This window comes from Sciurus vulgaris (assembly GCF_902686455.1).
Source record: "Sciurus vulgaris genome assembly, chromosome: 2".
Taxonomy (NCBI): Eukaryota; Metazoa; Chordata; class Mammalia; order Rodentia; family Sciuridae; genus Sciurus; species Sciurus vulgaris.
This window is the reverse complement of record NC_136462.1, coordinates 23,858,914-23,874,376: the sequence shown is the minus strand read 5'-3', so window position 1 is coordinate 23,874,376 and position 15,463 is coordinate 23,858,914. Positions and strand designations below refer to the sequence as shown.

Below are 15,463 nucleotides of genomic sequence, written 5' to 3'. Positions count from 1 at the left end.
TAAAAAAGAATTGTATCTCAGCATTGATTCTTCTTAAACTATTTTTAAAATTCAGATTTTACATGTTAGCCTATATTAGATATAACTTTTTTTTCTCAGCAGGAGGGAAATAAGAAAAGATGCCAGTTTAAGATTCCTAAAGCCTAATCAAGCAAAAAGTTCAATACATAGTCAAGGCAATAATTCTGCTAATTTAGCAGGAAAAAAAAGAAAAGAAAATGGAGAAAAGAATACCTAGGAAACCATACCTGTGCTTAAAATAATAATAATAATACTAATAATGAAAGAACTTAGAGATAGTCAAAAAAGCATATACTAGGATCAAAGTGTGATTTTTTTCATTTATCATTTTCAATGCATGTATAAAAACCAACTATTTCAAGGAGCACTTTAAAAGAAAAAGAGAAAAATAAAACAACTAGATTACCATATATCTATACCATTTTGGGTCTCAAAATAAATGTTCATCTGCATATTCCTAAAGTACACTGTGATTCCATGATGTAAAAATATCAATATCACTATCCTTCAAAGAGAGAATACAACTTGATCTTTCTGGTTTATTCTAAAATGACATGCTATTTATTTGATATTACATATCCTCCAATAATCAAGTAGTTCTGTAATTTCTTACCAAGTTTCCAGAAATGTATAAAGCAAGGAGAGTAAAAAAATCAGAACAATTAGAAGAAAATAAAAGCAGTTGGCTTTTTAATATTTTTTAAGTGACAAACCTTAAAGCAGAAAATAAATTATGCTACAAAATGAGAAAAGGATATAAGCATAGAATCATTTTGCAAATATAAAGATTATATCATTTGACCATATAAAGTGGGTCAGGAAGGCTATGTATAACTTATTCTTTAAACCACAGATACTATGTTATAAAGTAGTATCATTTTTATTTCAATATAAATTTCCAAATAAACCATGGAGTTACCTTTTGAAAGGAATTGGCCAAAAAAATAGTGGATTGTAGTACTTGTGCCTTAAGGTAATGTTGTGATTTTACTAAGAATTCAATATTTCTTGCTGGGTATGGTGGCACACACTTGTTGATACTAGCTATTCAGGTAGCCAAGGCAGGAGAATAGCATTCAAGGTCAACCTGGGTAATTTAATGAGACCCTATCTCAGAAGTAAAAATAAGAAGAATCAGGGTGTAGCTCAGTGATAGAGCTTGCCTCCATGCATGACGTCCCGGGTTCAATCCCAAGGACCATCAAAAAAAAGTTAAATATTCCATAGAATCAATATTTAGTTAGATGTTTTTTAAAATACTTTATTCCAAAATTATTTACCACATATCACTACATCACAGATTTATAGATTTACTGGACACTTGAATCCACAATGAAACATTTCTTACCCTTTCTTCGTTGATTAACCATTGCTCTATGACATGCTGCATTAATTTTTAAGGCTTTTAAAGAAGAAATTACAATGCCTGCTGTGATAATTGTGATACTATCCTAACTGTAGCAATCACTTTAAAACTACTTCTTTGCTTATCATTAGCAATGCTAAGTGAGAAAAATAATTATATCAGGAGTATTCTGAGAAATGATTGTTTAACTATTTTTAATATTCTGAAAATTCAATCTAGAAAACTCTCAGCACCTTACCATGAATTAGGACACTGTCTGATGACATCGGTCCTTCTCAATTTCCTCTAATTAAGTAAAATCCCCAGATGATTCTCAATCAAATCTCCTCAACCACTCCTCTCTCTAGTTACTTCCCTTATAGTTGAACTCACCGAACCAGTTGCCAGACCAGCCTAACAACAGAAAAATCAAGGTTCAGCAACTTCCTGGGATCAAACCAGTTTGGATTCAAATCTGAGCTTAAGATCTTTTTTATCTCAGGGCAACCTGTCACTCAGTATGTGTCAGATGGGTTAAAATGAAAAGCTCTCCACAGTGAGTGCAAAGTGATGGCTTCCTCCATCTTCTATATGACTGAGAAATTCCCATGTAAAAGAGAAAACATCTTTTCCATGATGTCTCCTCTGAAATAAGCAACTCTTAAGTTGTCAATTGTCCTATGAAAAGGACATAATCACAGAGTCTTGAAGAGACTTGTGATGTGATTACACTACTCAGTGAGACTGTCAATGTCACTCATTTAACTAAACCTATAATGACCACTGCCAAGAAGTAACCCTGTAGTCACTTCTGCTATTTAAAATGCTTCTTTCTAATCAAATCTCAAGTTGAAATATACAAATAAATGAGATTTTAAAACATGTGAACTGAGGGAAAAGTCATATGAAAAGTTAAGGGAGATTTGGAGATTTTCATCCATTTTAATATTAGAATACTGAAGAATAATTCATCTTAGGGAATTTAAAGTTAAACTGAGATAGAGGGTGGATCTCCTTTAATGGCTAACTCTGTAAAGCCCTGAATGTTTAACTATTAAAGAGGCTTTTATTTATTTGGGTTTGTGTCCATGTCCTCTATTCTGTACCATTGATCTACTTTTCTATTTTGGTACCAATATCATGCCATTTTTGTTACTATTGCTTTGTAGTAGAGTTGAAGATCTGGTATTGCGATACCCCCTGTTTCACTCTTCCTGCTAAGGATTGCTTTAGCTATTCTGGGTTTCTTATTCTTCCAGATGAATTTCATAATTACTTGCTCTATTTCTGTAAGGTACGTCATTGGGATTTTAATTGGAATTGCAGAGATACAGCCACATCAATGTTCATAGCTGCTCAATTCACAATAGCCAGATTGTGGAACCAACCTAGATGACCTTCAATTGATGAATGGATAAAGAAACTGTGGTATATATATACAATGGAATATTACTCAGCCATAAAGAATGATAAAATTATGGCATTTGCAGGCAAATGGATGAAATTGGAGAATATCGTGCTAAGTGAGATAAGCCAATCTCAAAAAACCAAAGGTCGAATGATATCGCTAATAAGTGGATGAGGACACATAATGGGGGGAGGGAGGGGTTAGTGTTAGGGTTAGAGTTAGGGTTAGGGAGGGGGGCAAAAATGGAGGAAGGAAAGAATGTATGGAGGGAAAAGAGGGGTGGGAGGGGTGGGGGGAAGGGAAAAAATAACAGAATGAATCAAACAACATTACCCTATGTAAATTTATGATTACACAAATGGTATGCCTTTACGCCATGTACAAACAGAGAAACAACATGTATTCCATTTGTTTACAATAAAAAAAAAGAAAAGAAAAAAAATAAAGAGGCTTTTAAAAAATAAATAAACTGAATAATTTTTTACCTTGAAACAGACAAAACATAAAAGCTCTTTTTTCAAGGACATACTAATATATTGTATGCACACCAGGGCACTGAAATGACAAAGGACAGATGAATGAATGGTTAGTTACAGCAAAAATCATTCCTGAGGAATTGGTTTTTATACCTGATTATTCTTCTCTGTCAGATGATCAAGAGTTTCAGATTGTTTCTCCAATGCTCGCTCTAATTTCTTATGCTTAAGCTTCCATTGCCTAATGGATTCTTGAGCTTTCAATTTGAGGTACTCTTTCCTCTTCTCTGCCTCCTCTCGCAGGGCCTCTGATTGTTGGAAGTCACTGAGGTACTGCTCCGCCTGCTTGGTGGCATCCTCTGCATGTTGAGTCAGCTCTGAGATCTGGAGGTTGGCCTGTCTACGGTCAGCCTCACATATCTCAAAGTGATTCTGGATCTCCTTGAGTTGATCCAACATCTGTAATTGTTGTTTTTCCCTGTTCTCCAACTCACGTGTTAAATTCTAGGAATAAAGCATATGAAATATTAAAAGTACATTCTTGTCAAAACTGGATGTATAACATATAATCAAATGAGAATCTCTAATGTCACTGAAATGGAAATCAGTATTGAATTTTGTTAGCGATCAATTTGAGTCCTTTTCTCAGTGTTTTATAATCCCATTAGCTGGGAATAATTTTTATTGAAATATTACCTTTTTTAGACCATTTTCCAAAAAGGTAAAATATATATATTTTTTCAATTGTCACTAAAATAGCAGGCACTGTTGAGAAAAACAATGTGTGTTATTTTAGTAAAAACCTAGTATATTGTTAAACTGAAGAAAATGTCAGTGATTTAAAACATGTCAGATTATTAGAAGGTTATTAGAAGCAAGCATGTTACATTTCACTTTCTGGCAGCACATAAAATTTTACTATAATAAAATAAAAATCAGTAACAATAAAATGAGCATTGATGACAGAAGTATCTGTATAGATGCCACTACATTTAAAAGTTTGAAAGATTCCCTGTAAAGTATTTATAGATAGGTTATTTCCAGCTAAACTGACATAAGTTGAAATACTTACCTCAAGCTGACATGAACTGCAGTATAGATTTGTAAACAGACAATTTAAATTTGAGATATTTCTCTCATCAAGAAAAAATCTTAAAATCTAGCTTTCCTAAAACAAGAGTGGTCATTAATATATTTGGAAATTATACAAAATTATCATGATTAAAACATATTTTAATGTGAGAATAAATAAATGTCTGTTTTAAGTTCAAAAATGAGAAGATACTGCTTTTATAGAAGTAAAAGAATGTTATTAACATTAGCATTCGGCCAGGATTCTAAAGCATTGTAAGGAAGTGACAAATTCAAAAGTCAAATGTTTACAATGTGTCATATGAGCTATCCCTCCCGACAGTGAGTTTCCAAATACCCAGAACAACAAAAGTAACATTAAAAAGTCATGTGTTCAGATAAAAATGGGCTCAAAAGGTTAACATGATGCTGTGGTACAGTAAGTATCACCTACACAGTACTAAAGTCCTGACAAATGAACAAACTAGGAAATTTACAAAATTATCCTGGCGCAACTGCAGAATATCATCCACAATCTGTGGCTCAAATAAAGTTAAATACAATTTCCCCACGATTAAAGTCATGGTTTGACATTACAGCAAAATGTTTTTTTAAAAAATAATGCCTTGAAAACAAGGCTCATTTCTGATCAACATGTTTGCATTTGCTCAGTTGCTAAATTCAATGCAGACTGGAAGAGATGAGTCACTCCTTTGTCCACCCAAACAAAACAGTAAACTGAGAACCGTGCACTTGTTTGTGTGGAAAATTCTAAAATGAGATCAGAAAATCCTAGTGATTGTGGTTTACCTTTTGCCCTTTTTCTAAAAGTTTTACTCATATTCTAAAAATCAACTTAATTAACAAGGGACAACTGAGTGATGCCACATCAAAAGAGCTGAATTATTATTAATAATCAGATGGAGCTGATTATTATTAATTTTTTTGCAACAAATAATTACAAGGAGGATAATTATACCCACTATCAGGTTAAGAGGCTAAGACAATACTGTGAGTTGAATAAACAATAAATTTAATCTGCATTGTACTAAGGTACTGACAAATGAACAGACTAGAATCATTCACAAAGTTCTTCTAGCCCAATGGCAAAAGTTTTATGTTTCAATTCCACTAGCCTTGATCACTGGCTCAGACTCGTGATTTATAGAAAAATTAATGGACACAGTTTTAATATCAAAGAAGTTAACAATCAAACTGGGGATTTATTTATACCAACAACTAAATTACAAAAGTAGATAGTACTAAGTACTAAAACATGACAGAGTTACCTGAAGAGGTCTGTTTTCCACAGGGAGATAAGAAAGGGTCTCTCTTAGGAAGTGTTGTACAAGCTGAGATCTAAATGATAAATAGGAACTAGCAATATTAATATAAGTACTACTAAAATATTCTGAGCACCTGAATTATGTGAGATTGAACAAATACTTTATCTAAACTATCTCATTCAATCTCAGCATAAAACTAAGGCATACCACTATCATCCCCATTGTAGTAAGCAACCAATGCTTGATGCCATTAAAAACTTGCCCAGTATCACCTAACTAAAGTGAGGCAAGCAGGTTAGGACCTACATAATTAGACTCCAGAGTCCATGTTTTCAACTTCCAGCTTCTCATATGACCCTAACTCCATGTCTCTTTAGTTACCCACTCCCGAAATTTATCTGTTTTTGTCAGAACTGCTGCCTTTAAGACAGAAGGTCTTTCCCTCAGCCTCCGTTTCTGGCTTTATCTATCAGTCTAACCAGTTGTTTCACTCTTTCCCTGTCTCTCCACCAAGGAGATGGCCAAACCCTCAACATTCCTTTAAACCCTGGGTTCTCTAAACCAATCTACATATTCTTTGACTTTTTAGCCACTCTCTTGCTCACATCTCAAACTCCTTTTCTAAACTATTCATTCACCCCAAATGTGAACAACAAAACCAAAACTCTGAGTGAACTGAAAGGATTTCATAATTCCTCCCTCAGATTACCTCAGGTTACTTTTAAGAAAAATCACACCAGTGGGTCAGTTCCGTGACCCCACACAGAGAGCCAGATCATCTGAGTCCAGGATTAGTACATATTTTAATGGGAGAATGAGCATTGATGAACATGTGAAATTCCTCCACATGACATTATTCAGTTCACACAACCACCATTCCAAAATGTCTCACCTCATATTCCACCATTATTTCCCTCACTTTTAGTATGTAATGGAGCTCCTCCTTTTGAGGTAAAATTTGGGGCAGTTAATGCAGGACACACCAAAAATGCTCTAACTGTACCTTTCTGGAACTTAAACAGCTCATCTGTCCTTCTCTCCAGGATCTGAGGGAAAGAGCTCTTTCCTCCTTAGGCAAATTAACTTGCCTTTGCTCTTCCCTTCCACATTCATTAAAGACTTCACTAATTCAATCACATCTTCTTTTCCATGTCTTAAACCTCTCTTTTCCTACTGAATTATTCTACTCTATAGTAATGCAATGTTCATCTTAAAAAAATAACAAATTTTAAAAATAAAAATTAAAAAATGAAATAATTAAACTCAGTTTTACATTATCTTCTAACCAGCCTCCTGTACCCTTCATCTTTTCAAGCCAAACTCTTGGAAAGAGCAGTCCACACTTGATGCCCACAAAATCTTATTTCCAAATCATTTAGTTTGCTATACCAGTTTTCCATCCTACCATACAATTAAAATAGCTCTCATTAAGATTCCTAAAGATCTTATATAGATAAATACAATGGACTCTAAAATTCTTTCCTTTCCTAGTTTCCTTATAGCATGTGACACTTAAATTTCGTCTTGATCACTATTTTTTTTGGGGGGGAGCGGGTAACCGGGGATTGAACCCAGGAGCACTCGACTACTGAGCCACATCCCCAGCCCTATTTTGTATTTTATTTAGAAACAGGGTCTCACTGAGTTGCTTAGGGCCTTGCTTTTGCTGAGGCTGCCTTTGAACACCTGATCCTCCTGAGCTGCTGGGATTACAGGCATGTATCACCACATGCCTAATTATAACACTTATAATATCACTTCTCACTAGTTCTCCATTTTCTTCCCATCCTTTCATTATCTCCTTTACTGGGTCTTTTCTAACATTTAGCTTTCAAATATAACTAACTCGTCCTGCTCCAATATTAAACATCATTCTAGCTACATAATATCCTTTGTATATTAATATTCTTAATTCAGAAGTCAGAACTCCTAAACTCCAGACTTGTAAGTATCTGTTAAATAACTTTCTACACATAAAAGTCCCACAAGCATCTCACATTTAGCAGGCCAAAAAGTGAACGTCTCTGATGTCCAACTCAAAACAAAATAACAGTCCTACCAAAATAATGGGTAAGTCTCTCTCTGAGGAAGGAAAGGTAGAAATGAGGTGGAATTATGTATTTAAATAGTGAAGAGAAATAATCGCAGAACAGAAAGAGGAAATGAATACGAGATAGATGTCTAAAAATTATAAACAGATATAAGATTAAAGTTAGATTGTTTTAAATTTATAATGGACTCAAGAGTTACAAAATTCTTTGGATTCCTTTAACAATTCTTTTGAAACTTAAAGCAAAATAAGTTCAATGTTATTTATTTTTCTGTAATTAAAGAGCAACATTAATAGGCTCAGGATTAATATATACAAGCCCGAATCTTAAGCATATACTTTTATTCTTCCACTTAAAAATTGCAGACTTTCACATCAACATGCATATACAATAATTCACCTGTGAGTCTAAATGAACAGAAAAAGGTATAGATTATATTGTAAACAAATATTGTTCTCCCTATGGACAGAAAAGCAAGTGTGAATTTCAACTGGAAAAAACTCTCATCAGTCTTTATTATGCTTCAGGTAAAATCTGTCATAGAATTCCCTCCTATATTCATCTGCTAAAGATCCTATTCTGCCATTGTTTTGGCATTTTCTTTAATCCCTCCTCATCAACTAACAACTAGAAAGATCTAATTATAATTATAATATACATTTTTCCTCCAAAGGATTATACTATAAAATCTTCATAAAAAAATCACACACACACACACACACACACACACACACACTTATGTAGAGTATAAAAGAACACAGTCAATCCACAGAAAAATGCTTTCAAGGTATTTATAGAAATATTAAAGCATATTTACTAATATTTAACAGTAAATATTAGTAGCTTCTTCATACATTACATTAAAAACTAAGTAGAGAATTTTCTTATCTATTGCATAATTTTTCTTTCTTAAAATATTTATTTTTACTTAGTTTTTTTTTTTTAGAAAATTAAGATACTATATTATTTAGAACAGCTTTATTTTACTGAAAAATAAATAAAAAGCACGGAGAGTTATCATACTTCCGTGACCTTTATTTTTAACTCACAATGTCAACTACTACGCATTGCTGGATACATCTTCTACCTAGCAAAACTTTTTATATTTAGATGATATAAAATTATCTCAGTCCCTAAAGCACAATGTTTAAACTGTATAGCACTTAAAGCCCATTTTAGTGTTAGAAGATCTTGCTAGCGTCACCTCCAAGGGTTGCAGCCTGTAGCTGGCATGCCATATTCTGCTCCACTACTAATGAGGGGCAGGATACACATCTTAATGGAGGGCTATACCCTCCAGTATCACACCAGACCCCAGCAGCTTCACTGCCAATTTCCTCTTTCCAGGCTGAAGAATGAAATTCACAAGCAATGGAAGGTAAGAGTGAAAGGAGTAGAGTTTATTCAACTGAGAAGAAACGAACAGAACTCTCTCAAGGCAACAGGGATCCAATAGTAGGTTGCTGCCTGGTGTGCTCGTCTAGGAGTTTATATAGCTCTTGGGCCAACACTATTAGTTCAAATTTATACAAATTAGGTTTTGGAAAAGTATCAACCCTACTGGTGCACATTTATACTAATCAGGTGTTCAAAAGTATCAGATCTTGAAAAGTATCAGGTCTTAGAAAGCATTAATGGTATTCATTAGTCCTGCAATCTCCGTTTGGGTCTCACCTACTTCCATTTTCTCCTTACTCATCCAGCAGGCCACAGTGGGGTGACAGGTTCAGTGCACCCTGACGCACCGCGCCTCAGGCCCCCACCCACATGGAAGGTTCTTGGGCCGCCGTGGCCCCAAGCTCACTGCAGGTGCTCCTGCTGGTCCTGGCTACTCCTTGTCTACTCCAGGCTACTCCTTGTCTACTCCGGGACAAGGGCTTGGTTTCAATAAGCGAGACCCTGAGGAAAGAGCTGCAAGGGAAACAGTGATTGCACAGGAGGGAAGGGGCATCAATATTATCAGCTAGTGCAAACAGGAGTTAAACTAGTAAATTCAGAAGAAACTATGTAGTAAGACCTCACAAAGGAAAAAGATAAAATAAGGGCAGAAGAGATAAAGTAAAATGTAAAGAAGAGAAAAGATTTGGTCACTGATGGAAAGAAAATGAGCATTCATGAACAAAAAAAAAAAAAAAAAATCACGGGCAAGAGTCACAGAATGGGCTACTAGTAGCCGTTTATGAAGAGTAATAGTTCAACTGGGCTAAAAAGAAATTGGAAATTAAGATCAGAAATTGAGTTAAGGGGATGCTGAAATCCACTTTAAGCTTTCAAAGGTTTTCCAACATGATCAGATATGTGTACCTGAGGAAGATTAATCACCATTATGCTAACCCTAGGATATTAAAATATTATGGCAACATTAAAAATAATTGAAGATCATCTTTTTTAAGCAGGTATGGACTTTTAGAACCAATTCATTTCTCGTCTGAATTCAATATCAGCAATCAAATTCAATGGAGCTGGCTTATATAGATAAAAAGAACTGTGGCACTTGAGAGAGGAAAAAACACACATACTTGTCGGTTCTTCCAAGGAAAATACAGTGCACTTCCATTCAATCCAATAAACATTTACTTCACTCAGCTTGGATAAGCTGCTGAGATATAAAGAATACGACAGGATAGTTCTACATTTTGCTGCTCCAGACAACCATACAGCAGAATAGGGAAGACAGATACTTAACAGATTCTTAACAAATGTGATACATATAAGCAATTCTTCTCCATTTCAACTCTTGCCTTTCTTCCCAATTTATACTGCTTGGTCTACACTGACATTTCCCTCCTCCAGGCCTTTACCTGATTACCTGGTGTTTTGTAACAATAAGGTTTTCTTCAACACAAGAGTCCCAAGCTAACAGTAGGTGGTGGCTAAGGAAACAAAAGAAGATAATTCAAGAATTGCTAGTGAAAGTATTTAAGAGAAAGCAAGGAAAAGATAGAAGGGGGAAAAAAGAGAAAAATTAGTACCTATTCCAGGTACTTCCAGAAGTCAAACAGTTCCCAGCATCACTATGGCAAGGTTTTTCATGATCAAAATGTCCACATTATTGGTATTGGTTGGGGGAATGGTATTGGTGGGGCGAAGGGCTTCAGAGGTAAACGAGGAAGAGGAAAAATATTGAGTAATTCTCATCAATAAGAAACTTCTCCCAAGTGTTCACAAATAAAGCCTGCTTTAAGGATTCAAACTAATATGACTTTGTAATATTTGGGGCGGGGGGGAGATCCTAATGTCAGAGGTGAGTCAAATGAAAATACAATCCTTTATAAAGTTTCTGTTTACTAATGAAGTTTGTGAAGAGAAAAAGTCATGTGTTAAATTTCTTCAATTTTTCCAGCTTCATAAGATTCAAGAAAGTTCCTTATAAATTCAAGGGGGAATATTAACTATAAATTCTTATTTTAATGTTTAAAGTAGTTAGTCTATCAGTTAAGGATATATCAAATATATGATACATTAGATATGATTTTATATTTACACATATACATGTAAACTTTTTTTTTTGAGTACTGGGAATTGAACCCAGGGGCACACAACCTCTGAGCCACACCCCTAGCCCTTTTAAAATTTTATTTACATACAGGGTCTGGCTAAGTTGCTTGGAGCCTTGCTAAGTTGCTGAGGCTGGCTTTGAACTTGCAATCCTCCTGCCTCAGTCTCCTGAGCCACTGGGATCACAAAATAAAAATGCATAACATAAAATTATGTATATTAAATTATATTCATTTTATAGAACATAAAAATTTAATTGTTAAATTTTCATTATTATAGTGACAAAGTTTTTATATTTTTGAAACATTCATTTTAAGGATGAATGTTTTGGTTACAAATACTTGGTGAGAACACAATTATTAATGATGATATTCTTCAGAAAAATACATCAACCAAAATAGAATGACTATTTCAAAATACAGCTTCTAGAGACCCTGTACAATAAAAAGTAGCAACTATTTGAATACACCAAAATGATACATTAAAACAAAAATGATATTTCAAGCATAGACATTTAAAGAGTGGTTCTTTACAAAGGCAAAAGCAGTAACACTAAAACTAAACAGAATAGGGATAATCTATCCACGATGGGATAAAAATACCATAGAGAGTAAGGTGGATGGCTGACTTTTGAACAGGTAAAAAAACATAATTTCATTTGTATTTTTGTATTTATTGAAATTAAAACTCAAGATGGGATTGTGGTTCAGTGGTAGAACACTTGCCTAGTATGTGTGAGGCACTGGGTTCAATCCTCAGCACCACACATAAATAAATAAAATAAAGGTCCATTGACAACTAAAAAATATTAAAAAAAAAAAAAAAGAAATTAAAACTCTTCCATGATGGAAGAACTTTTCATAGTTTTCATGTAACCAGTTAATTACATTTACAGGTAATTTTGTCTTATCTAAACTAAAATGGACAGGAAGCTTTAAAAAAATTACTGTAAAGAAACTACAGAATGTTACTGTTGTGTGCACATGCATTTCTACATGTGGTATTAGGATTAATATGAATTCAGTCAGCATTCCTGCTAATTTTGGCTTCTGGCTCCATGCCAGCAAGTTCCTAGAGACATCATTCTGTGCTGCAGTGAATCTACCCCTCTGTGCTAGTCAAAAGGCCTTTGTAGCAGCAGCTTCCCAATCCTTCTTGGAAGCCAGGCAGAGCCATTTCTGCTGATAATATTATAAATACCTAATGCACAGAATACCTAGGGCAGTTCTTCCCATACTAAGTGCTAACTGATATTAAAAGTTTTTCCTTTATTGAATAAACAAAAGAACTAACAGATTTAATAGTATTTCACCTGAAATTCTCAGATTCTCAATTAACACATGCCCCGTTCACATCTGTTGGGAAATTAGCTTGACATATTCTTGCATGTCTTGATGAACTCATTCATTTCAGGATAATTTAGGTGTTTTAGGAACTGATACTGAGAGGACAACTAATCAATTTGCCAGAGTCAAGAGAACTAAGGCAAGCCTCTTTGAATAAAAGAGTTCAAATAAATCAAAGCAAGTCCGGTAGACATGAAATACATCTACATGAAGCTAAATTAGGTCATCACTCACTGAACTCATAGTATATAAAACTCTTTTAAAGAAGTGATAGACTGAAAATAGAATATATACTTAAAAATCTGTACATCATTTTTTTAAAGCTCAAGCAATACACATATTAACAATCTTTTAAAATTGTCTTTTAAACAAGTTAGGGAGCAAACAAAAATATTACAGAAATAAATACAATTATGGGCCATTGTAGTAACCATATCACAAATATTTTGCTTTTAAAAATGTAACCTTCTATTTTCAATCATATTAATTTCAACCACATATACTCTTATCATTTTTTTAACCAAATGAAGCTGAGACATGCAAAGAGCATTAATCCCAAATATTAGATCCCTAAGTCTTACTGATGAAAAATAATTATTTCTCCATGAATCCTATGATAACATTAACTGTTTCATATAACTACTTGTACTTTTTAATAAAATATGATACTGAGCTTAAGCAAAGTATAGAAAAATAATGTTCAATTAATTAAATGCATTCATCTCTGTGAAGTAATATAGTAACTTCTGTTTCATTAGCCATGATGGTCACAATATGGACACTTTTAAATACACATTTGTTCAGATTATTTAACTTAAAACACAAAAGGGCACATAATTAGCATCTAGGCCCAGCAACACCTGAGGGAAATCTGACCCTGGCACATGTATCTCAAAGCACATTTGTGTTTCCTTAATTTTTCTCACACTCTATTAAATTGATAATTCTAGCTCTGCAACTAAAATACTTTGGGAAAAGAAAATGAGTATGCAGAGAATAAAACTATTCTGCTTGAAGCAGATTTGTATTTGAGACTGCTTTTGATTAAAGTGAAACAAACTAGTTGTACATTATGAATGAAAGACAAGAACCTGTGTCTTACCAATACTAATAGAGTAGCAGAGATGACCATGATAAATTACATAATCCATTTAAAAACATTATATTATTCCTCCTTTCATGACAAATATTGAGAAGGACAAACTAAATGTAACCTAATCTATAATATCACCGCATTACATCATTACAGAACATTATGGCTTACCTGAAAAATTTCAAATACATTATCTTACATGATATAATAAGACTTTATACTTAGAAGAAATCAAGGTTTCTATTTTTGACATGAGGAGAAAACAGAAACTAAGGGAAGCTAAATGAGATAAAAGAGCTCTTCTTTGTGTTTTTAAAATACATATCAGTTCAAACAAAATTAGCAATTACTGTTTTGATTCCAACAGTACCTAAAAAAAGAATAGCTTTTGGAACTGTTTCTTTAACCAGTCCCTGAATAAAGCCCATCAATATTGCTCCCATACTGTATTCACCCAATATTCAAGCAATCAAAAGTTCACCCAACATTCAAAGTTGGGGCTGTGGTTGTAGCTCAGTGGTGGAGTGCTTGCCTAGCATGTGTGAGGTGCTGGGTTTGATCCTCAGCACCACATAAGTATAAACCAAATAAAGGCACTGTGTCCATCTACAACCAAAAATATTTTTTAAAAAATATTCAAAATAAAATCAGTGTGCTTTCTATATCAGTGAGAAGTCTAGATATGACTCCTAACCAATTTCATATCATCCCAAAACACTGCCAACTGTAAGTACGACCTATGTTTGAACTGAGTAAAATTAAAAATTTAAACGATGACTTCACTTCAGAGTCCAAAGGTAAATATGGCAAAACTACATCACAAAACTATATTGGGTTGCAAAGATTAATATATCATCATTGCTGAAAGTGCTATTGGACACTAATAATCTAGAGTTTGAAATAAAAACAGAGCTAATACAAGGGCTTGTTATTCTTTCATGTGATAAAATGAAAATTTGATAATTTGATAATTTTCACCTGCATTATATCTCTAAGTAAAGTATGTTCTTGTTCCTAATGTTGACTCTGAATACTCTTTTTTGTTTTTAAAACATTTTAGTTGAGAATGTATCCATTTCACTTGTGAGTACAAAAACTTTATTTACAATAAAGAGTACAAAAACTTTGTTTACAATAAAAGACAACATTGATGGGGAGCAATGTAACTGAACATGGCTCATAGTTTTTATTTTTAAAATCAAGCTCTAAATGTCTGAACAGTTTATTTTAATATCTTGTTTTAATTGGTGTCTTAGCTAAATATATACCTCACTTGGTTGTGCTAATAATTTATGTACAGACTGTGCTGTAGTTTTTAAATGTCAATTGAGAATAAATATTCATTCCTTATTTATTACTTTCCCAGAAACTTTTTCTTTGCCTTCATTACTGCAATGGACTAGGAACCCCAATATGCTGGTGAATAACAGGGGAATTCTTTCCTCATTTAAAGTCAATGACGCACTGCTAAGTATGGTGTTAATATAAGCTTTTAGTAAATACTATTAAATATCAGGAAATTTACTTCTCATTCTTTTCACTACACAATTCCCTAATTAATGGATACTGACTTGCCACAATGCTTTCTCCGTACTTGATGAGATAATATGATTCTTCTACTATATTAATTTACTAATGTCAAACAAGTACTCCTGGAATAATGCAAACACACACTCTCTCACACACACACACACACACACACACACACACACACACATATATATAAAGATATATATGTGACTATATACTATGAATATTTCAGATATACAGTGAATATTTTCTCCCAGTATGGTTCATGGTTTTTGTTTTGTTGGATTTTTTTTCCATTTCCCAATGATACTTAGCATAGATCAGCAATTTTTAACTTT

At 33.6% G+C, this 15,463-nt stretch overlaps 1 protein-coding gene across 13 annotated transcripts in view; it reads right to left on the bottom strand.

Annotated features, from left to right (window-relative positions):
* CEP128 (centrosomal protein 128) overlaps window positions 1–15,463 on the bottom strand; it is a 418,511-nt gene that overhangs the window by 278,581 nt on the left and 124,467 nt on the right. For 11 of the 13 annotated variants that reach the window (XM_079128040.1, XM_079128046.1, XM_079128049.1 and 8 more), the window contains one exon: window positions 3,404–3,755. In XM_079128040.1, coding sequence (XP_078984166.1) covers window positions 3,404–3,755 — 352 coding nt within the window. The remainder of the gene's footprint in view (window positions 1–3,403; window positions 3,756–15,463) is intronic. The other 2 variants (XM_079128051.1, XM_079128041.1) reach the window with 1 other exon arrangement.